At 42.9% G+C, this 25,651-nt stretch overlaps 1 protein-coding gene across 2 annotated transcripts; it reads left to right on the top strand.

Moving 5' to 3' along the window:
* Nucleotides 1-9,510: 9,510 nt before the first annotated feature.
* Nucleotides 9,511-18,406, top strand: POFUT4 (protein O-fucosyltransferase 4). Of its 2 annotated transcripts, XM_089680190.1 has the most exons (4): nt 9,511-9,569; nt 9,706-10,633; nt 15,772-16,391; nt 17,351-18,406. In XM_089680190.1, exons 1-4 carry the CDS (start codon nt 9,556-9,558, stop codon nt 17,496-17,498), a joined length of 1,710 nt encoding a protein of 569 aa, XP_089536316.1. In that variant the 5' UTR covers nt 9,511-9,555; the 3' UTR covers nt 17,499-18,406. The 2 variants fall into 2 exon arrangements, with proteins under 2 accessions (XP_089536316.1, XP_089536315.1); XM_089680189.1 differs by having other exon boundaries at nt 9,511-10,633.
* Nucleotides 18,407-25,651: the final 7,245 nt, after the last annotated feature.

Here is a 25,651-nt window from a genome sequence, read left to right as displayed (position 1 = left end):
CTTGTGGAGGCACAGACGCTAATAAAAACTGACAGGTGTTCTAATCTCTCTGCCCTCTATCTAAAACTTAAAAAAACGAAAAAAAAAAGTTTGCAAATCTACCTCTTGCAAGGTTGATCATCAGATGTGGAAGACTTATTTTCACGGGTGCAAGCCTGTGTGGGTTTCCTGACATGCATTTGCAGAGGGCCATGTTGTTGTTTTTTTGTTTTTTTTTAAGATGGTGTAGAGCAGTGTTTTTCAACCTTTTTTGTGCAAAGGCACACTTTTTTCATGAAAAAAATCACGAGGCACACCACCATTAGAAAATGTTAAAAAAAATTTACCTCTGTGCCTATATTGACTATATATAAAGTAATTCTCTTGAATAGGAATCAAACACAAAGAAATTATTTTATAATTACTTTATTATGAAATAATAAAGTATTTTATAATTGGACCCGGGGGCCGGACCAAGAGTAGATGAATGATGTGTATGTGTCATCCATAGTAAGTATAGTAATATTCCCCCAGAGTAAGCATAGTAATTAATCCCCCATATAGTAATTCATCCCCCATATAGTAATTCATCCCCCATATAGTAATTCATCCCCCATATAGTAATTCATCCCCCATAGTAATTCACCCCCCATATAGTAATTCATCCCCCATATTAATTCATCCCCCATATTAAGTCCCCAAGCCCCCCCTGTGTCAATTCACTTACCTTTGCTCCGCGCGTTCCTCTCGCCGTTCCGGTGTAGCATGAAAATCTGTCTCCTATGAGGATCTGTCCCCCTCGACGTATCTGCGCATGTGCCAGTTTCAGGCATTAGCAGCCGATCGGCGATCTCCGGCACATGCGCAGATACGTCGAGGGGGACAGATCATCCTGACAGTATCACGCTCCGCGGGCCGGATTAAAAGGTCCGCCGGGCCGTAGTTTGCCCATTGCTCTTCTAATGATTGGTCTATTTGTGAGCCGAGGCCACATGTTACGGATGAAATTGCTATTTTTCCCACGGCACACCAGACAATATCTCACGGCACACTAGTGTGCCGCGGCACAGTGGTTGAAAAACACTGGTGTAGAGCAATACCTGGCCCTTAGTACCATCAAAGGTCAAGTGTTTGCCTTGGCCATTCTTTTTCAGTATTCTCTAATTCTATTTATTCATTGATTTGTACACTTATAAAAGGGATTACACATGTTGCTGTCCCTTCTTTTCAAACCCCTTTGGACATATCTTTAGTGTTATCCTGTAAGGTAGCCTTTATTGTGACCATTACTTCAGGTAGAAGGGTTTCCAAGTTATCACTGCTGTCCTTTAGGCAGGCCATAGACCAGCCATGGGCAAACTACGGCCCGGCGGACCTTTTAATCTGGCCCGCGGAGCGTGGGGAGCTAGGCTCCTCTCACAGTCCGCCCTGAAGACCGGTGTAGCATGAAAATCTGTCTCCTATGAGGATCTGTCCCCCTCGACGTATCTGCGCATGTGCCGGAGATCGCCGATCGACTGCTAATGCCTGAAACTGGCACATGCGCAGATACGTCAAGGGGGACAGATCCTCATAGGAGACAGATTCTCATGCTACACCGGAACGGGAACACGCCGAGAGATATGCGCGGAGCAAAGGTAAGTGAATTGGCACAGGGGGGACTTGGGGACTTAATATGGGGGATGAATTACTATGGGGGATGAATTACTATATGGGGGATGAATTACTATGCTTACTATGGGGGAATATTACTATACTTACTATGGATGACACATACACATCATTCATCTACTCTTGGTCCGGCCCCCGGGTCCAATATATGAACCCATTGCGGCCCTCAAGTCAAAAAGTTTGCCCACCCCTGCCATAGACGGTCCATTGATCGGCCGAATTTTCAGCCGATGAATGAAAAATCGGTCGGCCCTGTTGCTGAATCTGCCACCCATGTCCACGAAAAACGGCCTTTTTTTTTGCGGATTTTCCAGCATGACCGATAAAAATAAATGAGGAGATCCGCGAAAGACAGCCGACGGGCTGGCCCCACTAACGGCATGATTATCGGCCGATGTTTCATGCGGACGAAAATTCGGCCGATAAACGGACTCGTCTATGGCCTGTATTAGGGGCATTTGATCTTACATTAAGACAGTGTTTCTCAACTCCAGTCCTCATGGACCCCCAACAGGTCATGTTTTCAGGATTTCCATTATTTTGCACAGGTGATTTGATCAGTTTCACTGCCTTAGTAATTACCACAGCTGTTTCATCTGAGGGAAATCCTGAAAACATGACCTGTTGGGGGTCCATGAGGACTGGAGTTGAGAAACACTGAATTAAGACAAGGTTGTTTTGAGACCACAAACTTTATACCCAAAGTGGTGTCTGCTTTTTAATGAAGGTATTGTGTTGCCTTCCCTTTGTCTGGCACTGATTCACCACAAGATCTATTGAGGGTCAGTAGAGTTTACCTTCCTGCCACTGATTCTTTTAGGCAGACTAATCCCCTTTTAGTAAGTCTTGAAGTATCTAAGATGTTTTATGGCATCCCGATCCACTAATTGCTTTGCTAACCGTCCTGGATTTGCCAGGACAGTGACACTTTTTACTGGCCATGCCCTGGGCAGCATCCTGGGATCAAGGCTGCAGGGACATCAGCAGCCTTTCATTGGGCTTAATATATAATCTGGTATGAGATCTCCCAACTCTACCTTCCCCCAGCATTTTTTAGCACTTTGCAGGGGTTCAGGAAGAGTGGAATATGTACTGTAGGTGGGATGTTTATTGCGCTGATCCCCTCCAGCCTTCCTCTCCTCTCTATACTGTGCTGATCCCCGCCAGCCTTCCTCTCCTCTCTATACTGCGCTGATCCCCGCCAGCCTTCCTCTCTATCTCATGTAATGTAAGTGCCTGAGAGGGATAGAAGGGGAGGGCTGGAGGAGTTCAGAGTGGTATACATCCTGCCCACACAAGCAGCAGCTGTAAAATTTTCTGTAGAGGGGCTTCTTCCTGAAACTGTTGGAGAAAGGTATGGGGGGAGTTTTTATTCTAGATTGTATATTTAGCTCAATGACTGAGTGGCAGAACAGGTATGATCTATGACAGCAGCTTCCTTGCGCTGCTCCTCTTGAGGAAACCTCCATTATTATAGATTACTGACTCCCTGCCCTAGTACTGTGCCATGCTGACCCCTTGCACAGTGCCCTCATGACCTCTGTACACTTCCCTACATATAACTGACCCATGTACATTGCCCTACATACTATTGACCTTTGTACACTGTAGGAGTTGCAGTACGCGGGAGAATGCTCAGTGTCAAATTATGTTTCCAGAATTTTTGATGCAAAATGTTTTTTGCAGTGTGGTGTTTATCCCTGTATTGTCTGGAAGATCTGCTGGGTTTCCACACTTTAAATAGACTGCACTGGTGTAGCTAAACTAGTTCATCAATGATTTTATTAATACATACCTTTTTGGCTGTGTCCTTGTTATAATAAATCGTTCTGTGGATATAGTGTTTTAAAAATTGTTATATACAGTATGGAAAGCATGCTGAAATTGCAGGCACTATATATGCCTGGAACACATACATTAATTTAATGATGTGTTTCCCGTAGAATCGCTTCCATTTTAAATGAATGTCCTGCCCCTAATTAAAGTACATTTTCCAACTACAATGTTTTGCAGGACACAACTGCAAAAAATAGGTGTCCCTGGAAACTTGTGAATGTTGGCAACTATGCTATCTGTAAGACACCTTACTGTGCAGGCCTGCGAGTGAAGAGATAAAGTGCCTCCTTTTCCAGTTAAAGCAATATAAAACCCAAACCAAAAAACATAATATAGTGCATCGTACCAATTATTAGGTGTGGTGGCTGCATCAGTTTTCTTTTTTTAGGCTTTTTTTTCTCCCCTCTGTTTTCACCTGGTGATCTGGCCAGTAACACACCTGTATTAGAATGCCTACATTCTGAGGAGCCCACCTTTCAACCGCAGCATTGAATTTGACCACAAGTTGAATCCAAACTCTTAACTCACACTTTTCAAAAGCAGTTACAGCAAAAAATGTTTTTCCTTATGTGATAAAGGTTTTACAGTAAATTAAAGCTGATCATTGTAAGCACCCCTGTCAGTGGTAAATGTTTGAAAGGTTTTTCTCATCCCCTTAACTGCTACATCTGCAACAGAGCTTGTTCTTTTGAAAAACAACAGACTTAGTGGTGAGATCACCAGGTGAAAGGAAAGAAAACCAATGCAGCAACGCCATCTAAGAATTGGTAAGCTGCAATATAATAAAATGTTTGCTTTTGGGTTTATTACCACTTTAAAGCCCACTACACTAGAGCAGTGAGTGTTTATTGTCCTTTTTGTCACCAGGCCTTGGTCTCACTGATTCTATGGCTGTGACCTGGTCTGCTACACATACATTCCCAAGTTTCACAAGGTCAATATGTGTGCAGATGCTAGTTTCAGCCAAACATTTCTGTGAGTGAATATTTAATGCACTTGGTGTGAAGTTTTGGTTTTTTTTTGGGCTGATTTGCCTCTGTTTTGGGTATGCCGGCCTCTCCATTTGAACTGCTTTTAGGTGTTCCTAGGTTTTTTTTGTGGTTAGCTGTGTCCTTCAATGAACCATACAGAAAACAGAGTTTGTGTACTTTGTGAAATTGTTTTCTCTGAGTACATTGGTAGACACTGCTCTCTCCCCATATATGATATCTCTTTGGACTGCTTAAAATGACTGAGCAGGTGTGAGCTAGGAGGGGTTATGGCCTCATGGGTGCTGTTTTTTAGGTTTCCATGAGAAGTGTCCATTTCTCCTGTAGATGGCAGTATAAGTCTATGTTCAGATCTCAATGGGAAAAAATAGCATGCTGGATCTCTACTGTTTACTGATATAGACTGGGTAATGTGTTAGGAACGTAAGGATGCCCCATCGGTTGATGGAAATAACAATTATCAACCTACAGAGGACTGAATTTAAAGACACTCTGAAAATCAAAGTGAAAAAATGATGCAGCAGGCTAGACCATTTTTCTGAAATGTTATTGCAGCAACTCAAAATGGTATTCAGTAGTTTGTATGTCCCCATGTGCTTGTATGAATGCCTGACAACATCGGAACATGCTCTTACTGTGACGGTGGATGGTGTCCTGGGGTATTTCCTCCCAGGTCTGGACCAGGGCATCACTGAGCTCCTGGACAGTCTGAGGTGCAACCTGGCGGCTTTGGATGGACCAAAACATATCCCAGAAGTGTTCTATTGGATTTAGGTCAGGCGAGGGTGGGGGGGCTATCAATGGTATCAATTTCTTCATCCTCCAGGAACTGCCTGCATACTCTTGCCACATGAGGCCAGGCTTTGTCATTGCACCAGTGTACGGTCTGATAATGGGTTCAAGGATTTCATCCCAATACCTAATGGCAGTCAGGATGCCATTCTCTAGCCTGTAGAGATTTGTGCATTTCTCCATGGATATACTTCCCCAGACCATCACTGACCCACCACCAAAATGGACAAAGAAGCAGCGACAGGTCCTGCTGATGAGTTAAGGACCTTCTAAGGCCCTTTCCAGCTCTCCTAAAGTAACTGCCTGTCTCCTGGAATCTCCTCCATGCTCTTGAGACTGTGCTGGGTGACACAGCAAACCTTCTGGCAATGAAATGTATTGATATGCCATCCTGGAGGAGTTGGCCTGCCTGTGCAACCTCTGTAGGGTCCAGGTATTGCCTCATGCTACCAGTAGTGACACTGACCCTAACCAAATGCAAAACTAGTGAAAAACTGTTTTGTGGGTCATCTCATTGTTGCCCATCTAGTGCACCTGTTCATTTCATTAACACCAAAGCAGCTGAAACTGATCAACAACCCCCTCTGCCACTTAACAGACCAGATCAATATCCCAGGAGTTTAATTGACTTGATGCTATACTCTGATCAAAACTTGTTCCTTTCATTTTTTTTTTGATCAGTGTATATCCAGATGTGTTCTTCAATGAGCATAGCAAAGTATTTAAATAAGGACATGTGACCTTGCAAGTGCAAAAATCCTATTCTACTGTTGATGAGGTCCTTGGGGCTTTGATGGTCACTCATGTGTGAAATAATTCAATTAGCAGTTTTTCGGACCATAGATGACATAATTAAGTAGAGTAGGAGAAAAAAAACTCTGTGATGGTTTTTTTTTTAATAAGCCCTGTTATTTACAAAACAAATTCCTGAAAGCTGTCAAGTTTTTAATAAAATACAGAAAAAACATTTGCCACGCTCATACAAAGTGCAAAATAATCAATACCGAGTAGTGATAAATAAAGCCCAACATTAAACAAATGTCCATTTAAAGATAAAGATCCATATTGACTAGTGTGTGGTCCTCTTTAAAAGATAGCACTCGTCAAATCTCACATGTGAAACACCCACTGCTCCTTTCACCAAAGCACATCTATGCGGTTGCTAAAATGTATGTGACTCTCTGTCTGGGTTCACCCCAATGCCGTGTGGGCAATGCTGCGAATTCTGCACGTTTCTTGCTCTGCATTGCAATCACATTGCGTTCATGTGATCTGGTGCCGGTGTCAATGATAAATTGACACCCTGAAACAGATCGCAAAACAGGATGCAATTGCCAGAAATTGCATTGCAGGGGTGAGAACACCCATGTGATGCGATTCAGGTGCAGAATTAAAAAAGGGTCCTGCACCGTTTTGGTGTGGATGTGATTTGAGCCATACAAAATGTATGGTTGAAATCACACCGCACAGATATTTGCTTGTAATTTTTACAGGAATGCGGTGTGATTTCGGTGCAAATGACATGCGGTGTCCTGCACTGCCTAGTGTGAACCTGGGCTGAATGCCTTGAGAAGTTAAAGTACTCTCTGTCAGCAGATAATTTGATTCAAAACCTCTTATTATTATTATTATACAGGATTTCAGGGGAATCCCTAGGGTTTGTGTCACCCGGTGCGATAACACTTGGTGACACCCCCTCCGACGATCCCCGCAGGATGGTTCGGATCTGCAGATTGAGCATAATGGATTGGAGTCTGATCCATCATGCTCCCCCATCTGCAGATCCGATCCATCCTGCGGGGATCATCGGTTTTCTTTACAAATTACCTTTTCGTGGAGCTGGTCCAGTGTCACCCTGTATAGGTTGCATGCCGACAATCCCCGCATGATGGATCGGATCTGCAGATTGGGGAGCATAATGGATTGGACTTCCTCAGGAAGCGTCACCATTGACCGATTAGTACTCAGAACATAAAAAAAAGGAGTAACAAGCTCTCATAGTGTGAATCCATATCGGAACATTTATTTAACAGATGGTTATAAACACTCACAATCTCCTAGGGGAGAAGACGCCATACCAGAATTACAATTCCCAGGAATCCGATGGCGGCCGCGCATGTTTGGTGACATCACGATCTCCAACCTCACCCATTGGAGATCATGATGCCACCATGCATACACGGCCGGCATTGCCAAGTCCAACACTGTAGTGGTTTCTCCCACTGACTATACACACAGTAGTAGTGTAGGGACCAGAATAAGGAACCATTGAACACATCAATGCTCCCAGAAGTGGCTGTTTCTGATGAGACTTCTGTCAATAATTCCTCTTTATCACAGTAACATGGCGGCAGGAGAGGTAAGTGGTAAGAACTGGTCTCCTCCCTCTAGTGCTTTCCATTGGTGAACACAAAAACACCTGTAGTTTGATTACACATGTAAAATGTTTGAAATATACTTCTGAAACCCTCATACTTTTGTAAAAACTTTGTGCGTTTTGGTGCTTGGTTTTTTTTTTTTTTTTTTTGCACCAGCTTGACGTGTACAAAATGTACACTTCATTCACTGCAACGTCAGTACAGTACATGCACTGTGCTACCTGACATTGCAGTGAGATTTGGGCCGCTGCGCTGCAATGAACTGCAGTGTGTTACAATGCGGCAAGTGAATTATCACCACATATGTGTTGAAAATTCACAGAGTGTGAAATGGCCCTGTAATGCAACAAACGCACAGCTTATGCAGTTTGACGTTTGTTGGGCTTTTCTCCATGGCAAAAATTGTATGTCTGCTTGCTGTGTTTTGGGTGCCATTAACAATGAATGGCACCCCAAGCATGGAACAGCACCTAAGAACTGGACTCCTCCCTCTAGTACTTTTCATTGCCTAAAACAAAAATGCCATAGGACCCGTTCACATCACATGCAGTCCAGTGTGTTTTTTTTCTGCGTCAAAAACGCATGCATAATAGGTTATATGGTTTCCAATGGCATAGTTCACACCAGTGTGGTCAGTTCCAAAAAAAAAAGTAGAGCATTTTTTTCTGCACTGAACTGCACTGGAAAGCAGTAAAACACATAGAAATGCACTAGAACACACCTAAATGTATTTATTTCAGGTACTTATATAGTGCCGTCAATTTTACGCAGCGCTTTACACATATATTGTACATTCACATCAGTCCTTAACCCTCAAGGGGTGTACAATCTAAGGTCCCTAACTTACATTCATTCAGCACAGTGGCTAAATGGTTAGGATTTCCACCTGGCAGTTGGTTTGGATCCCAACCACGGCACCACCTGCTTGGAGTTTGCATGTTCTCCCTGTGCCTGCGTGGGTTTCCTCCGGGTACTCCGGTTTCCTCCCACACTCCAAAGACATGCTGGTAAGTTAATCCTGTCTAAATTGGACCTAGTATGTATGTATGAATGTAAGTTAGGGACTTTAGATTGTACGCCCCTTGAGGGTTAGGGACTGATGTGAATGTACAATATATATATGTAAATTGATGGTGCTATATAAGTACCTGAAATAAATAAATACTAGGGCCAATTTTGATACAATTAACCTACCAGCATGTCTTTGGAGGTGGTAGGAAATTGGAGTACCTGGAGGAAACCCACACAGGCACAGGGAGAACATGCAAACTCCAGGCAGGTGGTGCCGTGGTTGTGATTTGAACCAATGACCCCTAGTACTGCCAGGCGGAAGTGCTAACCATTTAGCCACTGTGCTGCCCATACACTAGAACACATGTCCTTATTTAAAGTGAAGAAAAAAAAGGGGGGATAAATGCATCAAAACTACACCGAAACACGTAAAAAACACGCATGAAGACACGCATCTGGACTGCGTTTCTATGGTGTGAACCTGTCCTGAAGCTTGAATACACAAGTAAAATGCTTGTAATACTCTTTTGAAATGCTCTTATACACTGGCAAAAATGCTCAAATAAAAACACACTTGAAAATGCTTGACAGTCGTGCGTTTCATGTGTGAATGCAGTCCTACAAGAAATGTATTTATGTTAAAATAAAATTCTAATTGCTCAAGAGGGAGGGATGAGGAGTCCGAGGAGAGGAATAGCTTTTCGTGGTTGAGGATTGTTTTACAATGCATGGAAGATCTGTGCTTTTTTTTTTTTTTTTTTTTTTTTTTTTTTTTTTAAAGCGTCTTGCTTTTTGGGTTGTCAGTAAAGTTCATTGTAGGAAAAAAAAAAAAAAAATCAGAAAGCTGATGCTTCCTTCCCCTTCAGCCACATACACAGGAAAGTAGTCCCAGCTGTTTGATGGCCATGCCGAGGTAACAGACTGCAATAGAGGCTGCGTATTGTACTGTATTGTCCATTGATTCTGCTGATGTAATCCCACTGCAAAGTGTATAATATGAATAATAGGAATGTCAAGTCTGCTGAGAGGACTAACCTGTTCTATCCCAGCACAGAATCTACTAGAAGAAGCCGGAGGACAGCCAATACCGATCAGGGATTCCTGTGTCCGCTCTGCATGCCACGGTACTGTAAGAAGAGAACTATGGAGGTCCGGGGTCTATCCCCCCGCTCTTCCCTTTACTTTGCTGTTTTGTGTATTTTCTGTTTGCTTCATTGTGTATGGGCTGGCTCCAGCCAGTGGGACCACCTCGGCGCTGAATATGTTGAAGGGGAGACCATGTTCCCAGATCCAGGAGTGGATGACCTCAGCCAGGAACTCATCCATGGTGACCCCGATCTAGTGGCAGAACAGCATGTGGTGACAATGCCTGGACATTGGGAGGAGTCCGCCTTCCAGCCCTCCGGGGGCTTCTCCACCCAAGATATGGGTACTGTGATGGTAGACTCTTACAGGGGTCCCGGTAACACTGACACAAGGAGTAACAAAGAGCTGCCGATTCTTCTATGGTGGAGCGAAAACTTGTTCCCACACTTTCCGGGGGACACTGAGCGGATCGACTGTCCCCAGAGCTCTTGTATGGTGACAAAGAACAAAAGTGTGAAACTTCACAAGAGGACTAAATCTATCATCTTCTATGGAACGGACTTCAGGGCTTATGAAGCCCCCCTTCCTAGGCTGCCCCATCAGACATGGGCTCTGTTTCATGAAGAGTCCCCCATGAACAACTATGTTCTGTCACATCTACCAGGGGTCAGGCTGTTCAACCACACAGCGACCTTCCGACGAGAGTCTGATTACCCCCTCACCTTACAGTGGCTGCCCACTATCAGTTATTTACAGCACCCAGCAGTGTCTCTAGCAGAGAAGAAGAAATGGCGTGACGAGGGCTATGCCCCCATACTCTACATGCAGTCCCACTGCGATGTTCCATCGAATAGGGACCGCTATGTGAAGGAGTTAATGAAATACATACAGGTAAGTGACATTTTTACATAATGACATCTACTTCTACAACATATTGTAAATATTACATATCATTCCCCTATAAATTCATTATAGCAAACCTTTAAAGAGTCCCAGGTGTCACTCTAGACTCAGACCTGTCCTTCCAACCCCATGTCCAATCGTTGGCAAACTCATGCAGATTCCACCTCCGCAACATCTCCAAAATATGTCCAAAATATGTCCGTACCTAACCCCAGACACTACTAAACAACTCGTTCACTCCATTATTATCTCACGTCTGGACTACTGCAACTCCCTCCTCACTGGCCTACCTCATCACAGACTATCCCCGCTTCAGTCCCCTCTGTCATTCCCTCCACTGGCTTCCGATTGCCCAACGCATTGAATTCAAAATACTAACACTGACATACAAAGCCATTCATAACGCTGCCCCAAACTACCTCACCGACCTGATACCAAAATACCACCCAACCCGTACTCTTCGCTCCTCACAAGACCTCCTACTTTCTAGCTCCCTGGTCTCCCCCCTCCCACGCCCGACTGCAGGACTTCTCCAGGACTTCCCCCATCCTCTGGAACTCACTACCCCAATCCATCAGACTGTCACCTACCCTCCTCACCTTTAGGCGCACCCTGAAAACCCATCTCTTCAGGGAAGCCTACCCCACCCTCACTTAACAGCCGATCTCCTCCACTCCTCCTACCACTCCATCCCCCACAGCCACTTCCTCCTGTACCACTTTCCCCTCCCTCCTAGATTGTAAGCTCCAAAGAGCAGGGCCCTTGACCCCCTCGTGTTTTGTTTTGTTACTGTATTGTCTCATGTTCTGTCCCCCACTATAATGTACAGCACTGATCAAACCTTTTGGCGCTATATAAATACTGTATAATAATAATAATAATAGTTCACCATTAACGACATCTGAGTCAATAAGCCAGAACAAGCATGCAGTCATTGAAGTCAGAACTACTCATCTGTAGGCTTGTTGCTGGTCAGTGAATCAGAGGGTACCAAAAACAAAGGACCTAAAGAGTTCGCCTTTAATGACAGTTTAAAAAAAAAACTTTAAGTGCACATTACTATGCTGCTCTCCATTTTTAAAAATGATCATATGTTTTTAAGCAGCTTCTACCATTGGCTTCCCCTCTCATTCATGTCTAGATGTGCTGCCCCACAACCTCACAAACACGTTGCTCAGCTGCTAGAAACTTTGCTTGCCTAAGCACACTTGTGCAGTTCGCATTCTCACTTGCAGAACACTAAGCTCAGCTGCTGCGAGAGAGAGAGCAGACTGCGCATGCGTGGGTAGGCAAGCTGCACTGCCATAGTCGAATGATTGTTCATTTGGTGGTGGGGCTGTGATTCCAACAGTCGGATGTCCTGCCATCTAGGGAGGGTGGAGAGGGGGAGCCCACAGGGTAATTTAGGGTAATTTTAACAGAGCAGCCTGGATCACTGCTGGCCCCTCCCTCCTGTCAGGTGCCCACACAGCAAGCAGCTTGCTATGGGGGCACCCCAAGCATGCGCACTCCACAGCTGCTGCTCCGTGTGTCCATTTACACAAAGAGCCATGGCTTGGCCCTGCCCTCTCCTGACTGGCTCACTGTCTATGATTGACAGCAGTAGGAGCCAATGGTTCCCGCTGCTGCCTCAGCCAATCAGGAGTGAGAGTCCCTGGAGAACCGAGGCTCTCGTGGACATCGCTGGAATGAGAGGGTGCTCAGGTAAGTGTTAGGGGGGCTGCAACACAGAAGGTTTTTTACCTTCATGCATAGAATGCATGAAGGTAAAAAACCTTGAGCCTTTGCAACCACGTTAAAGCTAAAATGCCTATGGGCAGCACAGTTGGTAAATGGTCAGCACTTCCTGGCAGTACTAGAGTCGTTGGTTCGAATCCTAACCACGGTACCACCTGCCTGGAGTTTGCATGTTCTCCCTGTGCCTGCGTGGGTTTCCTCCGGGTACTCCTGTTTCCTCCCATACTCCAAAGACATGCTGGTAGGTTAATTGGATCCTGTCTAACTTGGCCCTAGTATGTGTATGTATGAATGTAAGTTAGGGACCTTAGATTGTACACCCCTTGAGGGTTAGTGACTGATGTGAATGTACAATATATGTAAAGCGCTGTGTAAATTGATGGTGCTATATAAGTACCTGAAATAAATAAATTAAATAAATATTTTTTTTTAATATCATTGATTTCAAGTCACGCTAAGGTTCTATGCACATTAACATTTTTTATAAGCTCACAAAACACTAGAAAAAATGCTGGATGAAAAGCTCTGATAGTAGCGTTTTTGTGTTGGCTTGTAGTAACATTTAGGAGTATTAGTGTTTTATTAGTGTTTTTACAGTAAATGAAGAAAAAAAAGCGCTTGAAAAAAGATGTTAGGAGCATTTTCGTAGCGTTTAGGAGTGTTTCTGCTGGGAAAATGCTCCCAAACACTCTACAGAAACAATTTTGTTTCCGCTTCTAAATGCTGGGGCTCCATGCACACTAGCATTTTTTTTAAGCTCCTAGAAGCAGTTATTAGCAATTTATTTCTGCTCCTAGAAGCTAAATAGTGTCATCCTACATTAGTAACGTTTTTCAAGCTTCAGCATTTAGGAGCAGAACCATTTTTTTTTTTTTAGACTTTTTGGGATCTTTTATCTGGCAGAAAAAAACGTGGAACATTCTTAAACACTCCTAAAAGTTTTTTTCTACCTTTTCTTTCTCTTACATGTACTGTAAAAAAGCTAATAAAACGCTAGCGCTCCTAAACACTACTAAAGGACATTATTGCAAGCGTTTTTTATCCAGCATTTTTTTAGCTTAGAAAAACACTACTGTGCATCAAGCTTTAGGCTCCAAACACACTTTCTAGTATAAAATAGTGTGCATGGACACAGGATAACACTATTAGCTTCTAGGAGCAAAAAAAATTGCTCTAGGAGCTTAAAAAAAATGCTAGTGTGCATGGAGTCTAAAAGATACCCTTTCCAAAAATAATCTGGCCCTGTAATCCTTTTTTTTTTTATTCAAAAAAACATTTTTTCTGTGTTTTCTACCTCCTTGAGCTCCCAAACTGTTCCTCTTCCCTCCTCACCTCCGTTTGTTTGGAGCAAGCAGTGCACGTTAGTTGTGGTCCTGTGCAGGGCTGTTAGAAACCACAGGGCCCCATGCAACCAACCTGACAGGGCCCCCTTCCCCTAAAAGAACCCCCACAGTTTTAGTTGTCAATGAGCACAGCGAGTGATTGATACCGATCACTCATTGTGTTTATTCAGGAAAGGAAAGGGCTGGTAAATGTGACATATTTAGCAGACCTTCGCCTACTCTCCATTCTGAAGGATCCTATTGTGTGCTTGCAGCTACCAGTAGGAAGGAGGGGAGGGAAGCCAGCAGCTCTGTGGGGGTGGGGGCACACAGGGGGGGTCTGGGCAGCATTGATGGAAATGTATGGTGTACAGGGACGGTGATGGATGCTGCGGGGGGGCAATTACTGGAACTGATCCCCTGTATGACTTTCCCTGCAGCAGCTGAAAGCCAGCAGAAGAGAGAGGAGAAGAAGCCAGCTTTCAGCTGCTGTAGAGAGAGCCATACACGGCATTGGTTCCAGTAATTTCCCCCCCACTGTGCTGATCACCCTCCCTGCCCATATTTGATTCACCCAGCTGCCTGGGCTCTCCTTCTGGCCTGGGCCCCGTACAGGAGAACTGGTGGTACCCCCTTATCCAAGGCCCTGGTTATGTGCACTGGCCTAGTCCATCTTGGGATCGAGCAAGAGAAGGTGGTCATGTTCCTTCATACAGTGGGACCACGGAGAACAAACATATCCACCCTCTAACAGGAAATCAGACCACAGAAGCAAAAAAAAAAAAAAGGAATTGGGAGAAGGCTGGGAGCAATAGCAGATACTATTTGGATTACAAATACATACTTGAATAGAATTTTTGTTTTTTAAACTAGGGAGTAGTATTTATTTTTGTTACAGGTACTTATATAGCACTGTCAATTTACGCAGCACTTTACATATATATATTGTACATTCACATCAGTCCCTAACCCTCAAGGGATGTACAATCTAAGGTCCCTAACTTACATTCATACATACACATACTACGGCCAATTTAGACAGGATCCAATTAACCTACCAGCATGTCTTTGGAGTGTCAGAGGAAACTGGAGTACCCAGAGGAAACCCACGCAGTCACAGGGAGAACATGCAAACTCCAGGCAGGTGGTACCCTAGTACTGCCAGGCGGAAGTGCTAACCATTTAGCCACTGTCCTGCCCAAATTAGTTTAAATTCAGTTCATGTATTGCCATCTTTACATCAGTGTTCTGGTTCCATAGGTGATAGTTCTAACATAGCTCTCTTTTTTGTGGGCTAGCTCTATGATTCTAGTTAGTTATATTCTAACTCCTCTGGTTAGCTTTTCTTTTTTTTAATACAGCTGCTGATTTTACAGTATACACTATATGGCCAAAAGTTTGTGATCACCTGACTATCATACCCATATGAGTTTGTTGGACATCCGGTTCAAGCATCATAGATGTTATTAAGGAGGTTCTCTTCCCCCTTTGCAGCTATACCAGCCTCCACACTTGTGTTGATTTGGAGTTTTCCTGCAGGAGTTTATGTGCATTGAGCTCTGTGTGCCTGGGTACTGATATTGGATGTGAGAACGCACACCTTTCTGCATATCTCCAATGTGTTAAAAGGTTAAGGGCAAGTCTTTGTGCGGGCTGTTCAAGTTCCTCCAAACCAAACTCAGCACACCATGCATTTGTGCATAGGAGCACAGTCACGCTGGAACAGAAAGGACCTTCTCCAAATTATTGCCACAAACTGTTAGAATGTCTTTGCTGTAGCCTTTGCTGGAAACACCTGAACTTAATCATTTATAGGGGTGTCCAGATACTTTTGGCCTTATATTGTATGTGCGTTAGTCTGGTGTCCACAAAGTTTTGGCCAGATAGTGTAGGTAGAAAAAATAGATGCCACCTCTGACTCATTTGAAGACAAGTCAAGGGAGGTGTCAACACTCCAGATTTCTTTGCTAACAACACTATTGCAGCAGTAGGCAATGAGTAATCTTTGGTGCATATCTGTTAGCTCTGTGCAAACTATGAATCATCTGTCATTTGATTGTGTCCCAGGTTGATTCTTATGGCCATTGTCTGAAGAATCGCCAACTCCCAAATAAAAGACTTGAGGACACTTCAACAGCCACTACTGAAGATCCAGAATTTATGGCTTTCACCTCCAGATATAAGTTTCACTTAGCCATGGAAAATGCCATATGTACTGATTATATGACTGAGAAGCTTTGGCGCCCAATGCATTTAGGGGCTGTTCCCATTTACCGAGGCTCACCTTCTGTGAAGGACTGGATGCCCAACAACCACTCTATCATATTGATTGATGATTTTGCTTCACCTAAAGACCTGGCAGGCTTTATCCTCTCTTTGGACAGAAATGATGAAGAATACCTGAGATACTTAGAATATAAAAAACCTGGCCAAACCACGAACAAGTTCCTGGTGGAAAATCTAGAGAAGCGAGAATGGGGAGTGAATGACATGACGGCTCCTAACTACCTCAATGGCTTTGAATGCTTTGTATGTGACCAGGAAAATGCAAGAGTCAAAGCAGAGAAGAAACATAGAAGGGGAAAAGGTCCAGCTCCTGCTAAACACATTGCTGCGCACAATCATATGGGATGTCCTATGCCTGTGCCTGGCCTGGGAAGTGCGGAGGAGCTTCCAGAAGATGATAGGTACTGTTAATTCATATTTACATCGACAGACCTACCTATATGTATAATATTTTATGCATGTACTTAATTTTTCATTTTCACCATCATATTTTTGCTACAGCCAATCAGATATTTTATTGATAGAGCTCGAGAGCCACCAAGTGTGGGATATCTGTTGTATATGCACTGCATCCATATGCAGGCATGGGTCACGTTTGTCACCATCAGGAGGGATATCGTGCACCCACCAAATGCAGTGCATACATATATAAACAGGAAGTAGTGGAAAGAGGCTGCAAGAAATAGGCAGTAAGATGCTAAAAGAAATAAAAGGGTAATTGCTTATGCAACATAGTGCTGTAGCAAATTAGGTGTCATCCAATTAGGGTTTAGATATACTGTACTTTAACCTTTAAAGTGTAACTAAAGGCAATTTTTTTTTTCTCAGTTTGGATAGCGTACAGGAGAGTTATAACCCATGTCAGTTTTTTTTGTTTTTGCCATCTGTGTCCTAAAGGGGAGATTTCCCTTCATTTCCTATTCCATAACCAAAACAGAAAGTGAGAGAAAATCCCCCCAAAGTTTTGCCTTTAGTTACACTTTAAGGCAGGTCATACATTATACAATTTTCATTCCTTCAACCATGGATTGAAGGAAAGAAAATTGCTCAGTTTCCCTATCAACACACTCAGTGTTGATGGGGAAATCTGTCCTGCAGCGCTATTGTGTTCTGCCAGCAGGGAGCCTTGCTCACCCGCAGAATACAATGATTACTGCTTACAGCTATAGCAGGCTGGCAGTGATCACACAAAAAATGACAGGCTGGTTGTACTGAAGTCAATCAATAGATCGACTTCTTAAGTACAACTAGCATGCCCATAGATGAACCATCCAAATTTCTGTGTATGGCCGGCCTTAGTCTGATTGAATGTATTCTCCATGCAATTGTAATGCCATTTGTCTTTTTCTGTTTCTTTCAGCTGGAAGCAGATGTGGCTCCAGGATTACTGGCAAGGTTTTGACCAGGGAGAAGCTCTTACGGCCATGATTTTAAGGAATGAAACAAGTCAGGAAAAATTTTGGGATTTCATGCATGAAATGTTTATTAAAAGGAACATGAATCACTGACCTTCACACATTATTATGGAGAGTATCAAACACCAACAAGGACAACTAGACTGTGAAACTCTAAAGGGTTCCTGTTTACTGTGGTAAAACATTTTGTACCTGATTAGTTGATTTCTGCCACTTACTAAGCAATTACTGTGTCAGGAAAGTGTTTTTCTTACAATACGTACCTGCTGTTTTCATAGGCGCAAGAATGTATGAACTTTTCTGAATTCTCCAAATTGGGGATATTTTTTTATCTTTTTTTAAGCTTATATTTATAGATATTTTTAACACTAGGAGAGGTATAGAGAGTGGAAATTACTGTATTTATACCAAATAAGTGTTCTTTCTGTCTCATTGAACTCATAGAAATGCTAAAAGGTGAATTACTCATGTATGAATGCTGCAGGACTGAAGACCATAACTACTACTGACCTCTAGTATGAAGCCTCTATGCATTCATACAACTGTGTTAATATTTGACTTTGTTCACCTAAACAAGGGCAGAACCTGTTTATGCAGGTTTGCACTGGCTAGTAAAGTCAGAAAAATTTTGAACAAGAATGCAAAAACCCCCTCGAAGCAGATCAAAAGGACGTCAACTGCAGGTCAAATGTATTAGTCAATTTCTGAAAGATCTCAGAAGTATCTCAAACTGAAGCTGATGTCATTGGCCTAAGGCCAAAGCCCACCGACACAAACCCTTTATATATGTGCTTCCTTTTCTACAACTTTCGTCCAGACTGGTGTATCTGCTGTACTCCTCAGCATGTCCAACTGAGAGCAATGGACTTCTGCAGTGTTAGGTACATCCAGTATGGTAGAAGTGCCCTCGATTTTCAGACATTCCAATTGTATCTACAAAAAATAAATAAATGTGTGGGCATTCTACTAGTGTTTTAAATAAAATAGAAAATAATTAGAAATTGTTGGGTTTTTTTCAATGCGGTTTTAGCATAAATATATGTAACAGGTCTTTCAGAGCACATTTACACTTGTGCATTGTGGCATGGCATGCTAAAATGTGCACGTTAACATGTGTTACAACAGCACATGGCCATGCCTATGCTCAATGCGTGATCTGATGTGGTTCCATTTATTGTGAAATCCTACAGCTGCTTGTTCCACAAGGACCCCAAAAGTATTGTACAGTAGAGCAGAATGCACATATCAGAAAAGAGTCCGGTACAATTTCATCAATAGTGGGGAGTTGTCAGACATAATGAATGGGCTGTCTTGGTGCCTATTAATGCATGGGGGAAAAATGCACTAAAGTGTGTGGATTAAAGCACTGCAACGGAGAGCCTATAGTGGATCTTTACTCATAACAACTCAATTAAAAATCATGTTCTTTAGCAAGAAACATACACTCCACATTAACAATTATGCTACCAAAATGAGTGTGCTGTAAATTGCCTCTAGAATTGCTCCTGTTTCTTCTTGCTGGAGGCCACCATTTTGCTGAAGCCCAGAGCTCCAGAACAGCAGAAAATCTATAGGCTGTCAGCAGATTGGCCTCTACCAATTTGGAACAGTGCCTAAAAATAGAGAGCAGCTGAGCATGTGCAGACCAGGGAGAGATGGTGTATCACTGTATTTTAAACAGTATAGGCACTTATTTTTAATGTTTTACATAGCTATACCTGAAAAAGGGGCCAGCCTGAAGTGACCTAGCAGGACTTAATTTTCTGACTAAAGTTCCACGTTAAGTGTGAATAGGCCCTTAATGAAAGTGATCACAAACAATTCTGACAATAATGTAGATTGAATGAAACAAATCAGCAAATGTGTGTGTTGAAAGAAAATAATCTATAAATACTGTAAGCCGCATGGGTGGAAGAGTTGGGTAAATGTTATTCAGAGGAGGAATGAACTACGGCCTGTGTTTTGACACATTCATTCTCAACGTCCAACCGCTTCCAAGATAAAAATCATCAAATACCTTTTCAGTGGTAAAGATGCTCCATCACCATGAAACCTATGTTTCCTTTGTCCACCTTCATGCCTGGTGTACTTGCACAAAACTATAACCCTTCTGGAAGAAGGTCTTCCAGGAATACAGCAAAAGGCTAACAACAGAAGTGGTGGAACACCAGAGATAGCATTCATTGTAAGCTCTGTAAGACTTCTCAAAAACACCATCTCTGGCTGTCTGGGTGACAATCATGAATAATCTGATTCTCGCAAAAGAGCCTTGTGCATGGAGATCAAGTTAATATTGAACCCTTTCTTTACATACGATCTTATTGGTCCATAGTCAAATGCCTTCAAACTCTTGCTGCCCACCTAAAATATTCCCCTGGACAAATCACATGGGGTGTGAGCCTTGTAGAGCCTTGTAGATAGCTGCAGTATGAGCCCTTGATCCATGTATATTACCCCCTGCCTCTATAACCAGGTTTTCTCCAATGTATTACTGTTTTTATATCAGTTTGGTCAGTAAGCCACACACAGTTTACTAATGTCAGTACTATGCTTCCGGAGCAGTCCAACTTAAGGGTGCTAAAAGCTGAGTGAACAAGTTCTCATCTACTTTAGAAATCTTTGTGAAAATGCTAATAAAAACAGATTTAACCAAATATGACAAAAACCAAGAATCCCAATAAAATCAGTACATGTGTAGTCAGCATAAAGGAGAGATGTCAACTTTTCATAGTAATGAATCCTCACAGTGCAGTTTCATTAATAATAATGAATTCACACATCAGATCCCTGATCAGCTTTTACCAAACTAAATATGTTTTAGGGTTTTCTTGTTTACTTAACCTGTTTTGGAGCCTTCTCCTGTGACCTACAGGAGAAGTAGAACCAAAAGATCTTTGGCCCTACTTCTCCTTTTAAGGTTTTAAATGTTAAGAGACTTACAGTGAGAATGAAAATATATTATTTAATATTATTATTAATATTGCATTAATAATATATTATTTAAATATATTATTTAATGCAATAACATATCATTTGAGAATGATATGTTATTGCATTAAAAATGTGATTAGAACCTTGTTTATACTTACCTGCTCTGTAAAATGACCACTTCCTATGATGGCACTTGTTCCCAAGCTCCCGAGCCCCATTGCCTGTGTCTATAGACACAGACAGCGGGACTTGGCCCTACCCCTGCTACCTTGTCACTGGCTTTGATTGACTGCAGTGGGAGTCAATGGTTCTTGCTGCCGCAGCAAAGTCTGTGAGACCAGGAAGTAAGGGGAGAGAAGAGCTGCAGACGTGCACAGTGCTGGATCCAATGAGGGCTCAGGTAAGTAAAATGGGGGGTGAGGGAGGGATAGTACCATATAAACAATTTTTACCTAAATGCAAGGGATGCATTAAGGTAAAAAATGTTTAGGCTTTATGAACAATTTAAATTAATAAAGTTACTGAATTGTGTAGGTAGGAAAGGTATACTGTTGCACACATCAGAATTAGTAGACACCATTTCAGCCTACCTCATATGCCATTTACATACATCTCTAAACAGGGATTTCTTTCAGCTGGAATGCGATGGAACTCTGTTTTGCCACCTCTAGCCCTCTCCCCCCCCCCCCCCCGCTCATCACTGTCACTTCTAAACACAGAAGCATCTGTGTTTAGAAGTAACAACTTACCTCTCCCAGCTGCTCACACAAATCCTTCAATATCCTGCACTCATGGCAGGAACAAAGTGCAGTGTGGTCATGGGGGGTAGGGTGCACCCTGTGTGTAGCACACCCTGGAACTCTGCACCCTATATGTAGCACACCCCTGAACTCTGCACCCTGTGAGTAGCGCACCCCTTAACTCTGCACCATGTGCGTAACGCACCCCTGCACTCTGCATCATGTGCGTAGTGAATCCTTGCACTCTGTGTGTAGCTCACCCTTGAACTCTGCACCCTGTGTGTAGCACACCCCTGCACTCTGCACCCTTTGCGTAGTGCACCCTTGAACTCTGCACCCTGTGTGTAGCTCACAACTGAACTCCGCGTTCGATATGTAATGCACTCCTGAACTCTGCACTCTGTACGTAGCACACTCCTGAACTCTGCTCTCTGTATGTAGTGCACTTTTGAACTCTGCACATAACGCACTTCTGGTATTTCAGACCCTCCCACTGTGCAATTTGTCCACACCCACCATTTGATGCAGCATGGTTGAGTCCTTGCACCTATTTGCTAAGAGAAAAAAGACTTGTCTCTAAATATGATTAAAAGCTCTTTTATATAATGAATCGAGTTGGTTTACTTGCCCTTTAACCACTTGCTCTCCTGAGGATTTACCCCCCTTCCTGACCAGGTGGTGCGTTAACTGACAATTGTCCGGTCATGCAACGCTGCACCCAAATAAAATTCGCGTCTTTTTCCTACAAATTGTCATTTAGTAATTTTTGATCGTCTGTGCGTTTTTAATTTTTTTGCGCTATAAAAAAAAGACCGACAATTTTGAGAAAAAAAACATTATTTTTGACTTTTTACTATTAAACATTTCCAGTAAAAAAAATTAAAGAATCAAATTTTGTCATAAATTTAGGCCAAAATGTATTCTGCTACATAACTTTGATAAAAAAAATCCCAATACGTGTAAATTAATTGGTTTATGTGAAAGTTATAGCATTTACAAATGGCGGTATAGATACTGGAATTTTTTTTTATTTTTTACTAGTAATGGCGGCGATCAGCGTCTTATAGCGGGACTGTGGGACTGCGGTAGGCATTCTAACACTGGAGGGAACTGACTTGGTGTCACTGACATCCCCAGTGAAACCAATACAGTGATCAGTGCTAAAAAAAAAAGCACTGACACTGTACTAAGGGCACTGGGCAATAAGGGGTTAACAGGAGCGATCGAAGGGTTAACTGTGTGCTGTTTCACTGTAAGCTCTGTGTGTGTGTGTGTGTGTGCTTCACTGTAGTCACACTGCTTTGGAAGGCTGTGCTGAGCAAAGCCATCCAAAGCTATGTGCACGAGCTGACAGGGAGGAGAACTGTATTGTTTACATACAGTTCTCCTTCCCATCGGAAATGCTCGGCAATCACTGGGCGGGACCCGGTGATTGACAGCGGCGGCCATGAACTGCAGCCCTGGTAGGGTGTGCGAGCGTTCCCTACCTGGAAATTCAAAATCACGTACTGTGTATATATACGTGATTTTGCACACCCGTTCCACCCTGTAGTAGTATATCTGCTATAGGGCGGTCGGGAAGCGGTTAAAGATGTAATATAATTTACCAAAGAAATAAAATTATAGTGTGGTATTTCCTCTAATGCAATAATGGGTTCAAAGGCATTCACTTTCATTTGTCCGCTCTACTCTTGTGTAACTGGCTGACACTTGGCAAGTTTGAATGAGTCAAATAAGATGAGATGGATCATTGAAGATTTGATTATAAAAAGTTTGTGCAGTTATGTTATTAAGAGAATAGAAGGACATTTGTTTATAAAGGACAGAAATGTAGAACTGCAATTGCTTTTGTATTTTTGGGCAGAATCATGAATGCTATTGGCTAGATCCTCTGTTTTTATTTCTGTTCTAAACTGGCAGATATGCAAATTACAATTTAACTGATCGTTTTATATGACAGTAAGCATTTAATTTAAAAAAAATCCACAAGTCATGAGCTATCCAGGTTTTTTTTTCTTAATCCTGCCTAGCACTTGGCTTTTATTTCTGGATGATGTCAGTAAAGTAATGAGAGACTGCTCCATTAGCTAATAGTATTTACAGTCAAAGTGTTCACAGGTACATAAATCTTAACCATTTCACTGCTTGGAAAGAAACAGATGGAGTCCTGATGGCAAAGTAAGGTCACACCTTTCCTATATTCAGTGTATACTATGCCATGTTCTTAGCTTTAAGTGCTTGTGTGAGCACCACAGTTTACATTGCCATGATCTTCCTAGGCAGTCATTATCAATATGAATTTGTAATTTCATTTTCACCTACATCACTTGATCATTAGGGAACTGCCTTAGAGCAATGTCAGATGAGCAATTTGATAATGCAACAATCCTTTTAAATAGGGAGTACTGAGTATCTCCAATCTGAATCAGCTGAGCACTAAAAGAAATGAAAAAAAAACCATGCATCAGATAGATTTTCTGGAAGTGACTCAGTCTTCGCCATACTGGTGTCACAGAGAGGGGGTGATGCTCATTGATTTTATTACTGAGCATGTACAGCTCCTCAAATGAGAAATGCATGGCACCACTTAGGCCTCATTTACATGAATGTACTTAAACGTACACCTGTGCAAGGACTGTATTCACACAGGTGTTCTGTGCATCCCCATGCAGACAGTCCTATAGTTGTCATTTGGGACGCAGTGGCCACGCTGGACTGTGAGTGAGGCCTAAGAAATACACTCACTGTGAGGTCACCTATCTCACACGCATAATATCCCTTTGCTGGCCAAAAATCTCCCAAAACAAAAATTCCCCCTCCTCCACAAATCTTTGCCCCCCCCATCTCCTGTCCCAGCACAAATCCTCTACCTTCAAATTTCCCCTTTGAGCATAAATCCCCCCCCCCCCAAAAAAAGAGGCTAGATTCACACCATGTTTTTTTTTTTGTGCTAAATGCATAAGGCAGCCCCTGCAATTGAATAGGCTGCCCTACACGAGACAAATGTGCCAAAGAAGCACATGTAGCTTTTTGTGGTATAAGCTTCATACAATTGTCATGCATCTGATTGCTGTGTTCAAAGTGACATTAAACCTTCGATTTTTTTTTACTAAAATAACAAACATGGTATACTTACCTGCTCTGTGCAATTGTATTGCACAGAGCAGCCTGGATCCTCCTCTTCTGGGAGCGCTCCAGGCTCCTCCTCTTTGGCGGGTGCCCCCATGGAAAGTGGCTTTCCATTGGGGCACCCGTGAAGGCTCACTTCAAAGCCACCCTGTCTGCCTCCATTGACACAAAGCGAGTGGCTCAGCTCCCCGCTGGCTTGGCACAGCATCTGAATGACAGTAATCTGCCCAGGAAGGAGGGAGACAGTGGCAGGAGCTGCTGCTATCCTGCACATTGCTGGATCTGATTGGGCTTAGGTAAGTATATAGGGGGGAGCTTGGGGATTTCCTGCAGCACAGAAGGTTTACAAACCTTAAAGTGAAATACTTAAGGCTTTAGAACCACTTTAAGGTGCCATTACCAGTGAAACCACCGTAAAGCACGACACGCATTTTTTTGTGTGTTCTATGAACATTCAGATATGATGTAGCCTGGTACATTTGCTAAAGTGTTAGGTCCCACGATTAGGAATTGTGGGCAGAATCATCTCGATTCCAAATCACAGCAAAACACATGGCGCATTTGCGTGCCATCATTCTTACTGGCACCCTAAAGGCAGTGCGATTCTGCCATGACTGTTATATAATGAATTTATAAATCGCACTAAGCTTGTCGCCCAAAAAGGAGCAGCCTGTTGAAGTGAGTGCAACGTGAAAACCATGCAACAAATATCACGCGCAGGAATGCTTGTTTCAGGTATGTGATATGTGAATGGGGTCTTACACAATTCTCTGCATGCCAAGGGAAGAGGGTGGTTTATGCTTGTTCCTGACACGCATAGATGTGAACCTGGGGTAATGAGTTCCTCCCATGTAGTTTGCGTGCTATGCATGCCATCCTACACAAAAATACGTGGAGGTTTTTCTGCCTAGAACTACTGACAAGATCACTCACTTTTACGCACGTTAATAGTCAGTCCAGCCATGTTCCCAATCATTTTACAATTGGTGTTAATTGCATTGACTAAAATATTTTCATTATAGTTTTCATTAGCGGCATGTTTTCAGTGATGAAAACGAATTGAAAATTACTCTGAATTTTCGTTAATTGATGAAAACTATGACGAAAATCAATTTCAATTCTCATTAACAAATGAAAAGGTGGGGGAGGGATGTTTACCCACGTGAACTTCCGCTTTCCTTGGAGCTCCACCTGTAATGCTGTGAGTGTTTTCCCCCCCAGCAAGCAAGGTAGCGACCGTAGTGTGCTTAGTGGCATGGTGTGCTTACACTGTGCAGCATTACAGGCCTCCTCAGATGACCGTCCAAAGTACTGTGCAGCATTTACAGGACTCCCGACCATCCAGAGCACTGTGTGTGGCATTATTACAGGCCTTCTCAGACAGACGATCGTCCAGAACACTGTGTGTGCCATGACAGGTCTCCTCAGACCACCGTCCAGAGCACT

Source organism: Staurois parvus, unplaced genomic scaffold, assembly GCF_062004578.1.
Source record: "Staurois parvus isolate SC_StPar_1 unplaced genomic scaffold, SC_StPar_1.0 ptg000236l, whole genome shotgun sequence".
Classification (NCBI taxonomy): domain Eukaryota; kingdom Metazoa; phylum Chordata; class Amphibia; order Anura; family Ranidae; genus Staurois; species Staurois parvus.
The sequence above is the reverse complement of the archived record's forward strand: the minus strand, read 5'-3'. Positions and strand labels throughout refer to the sequence as shown.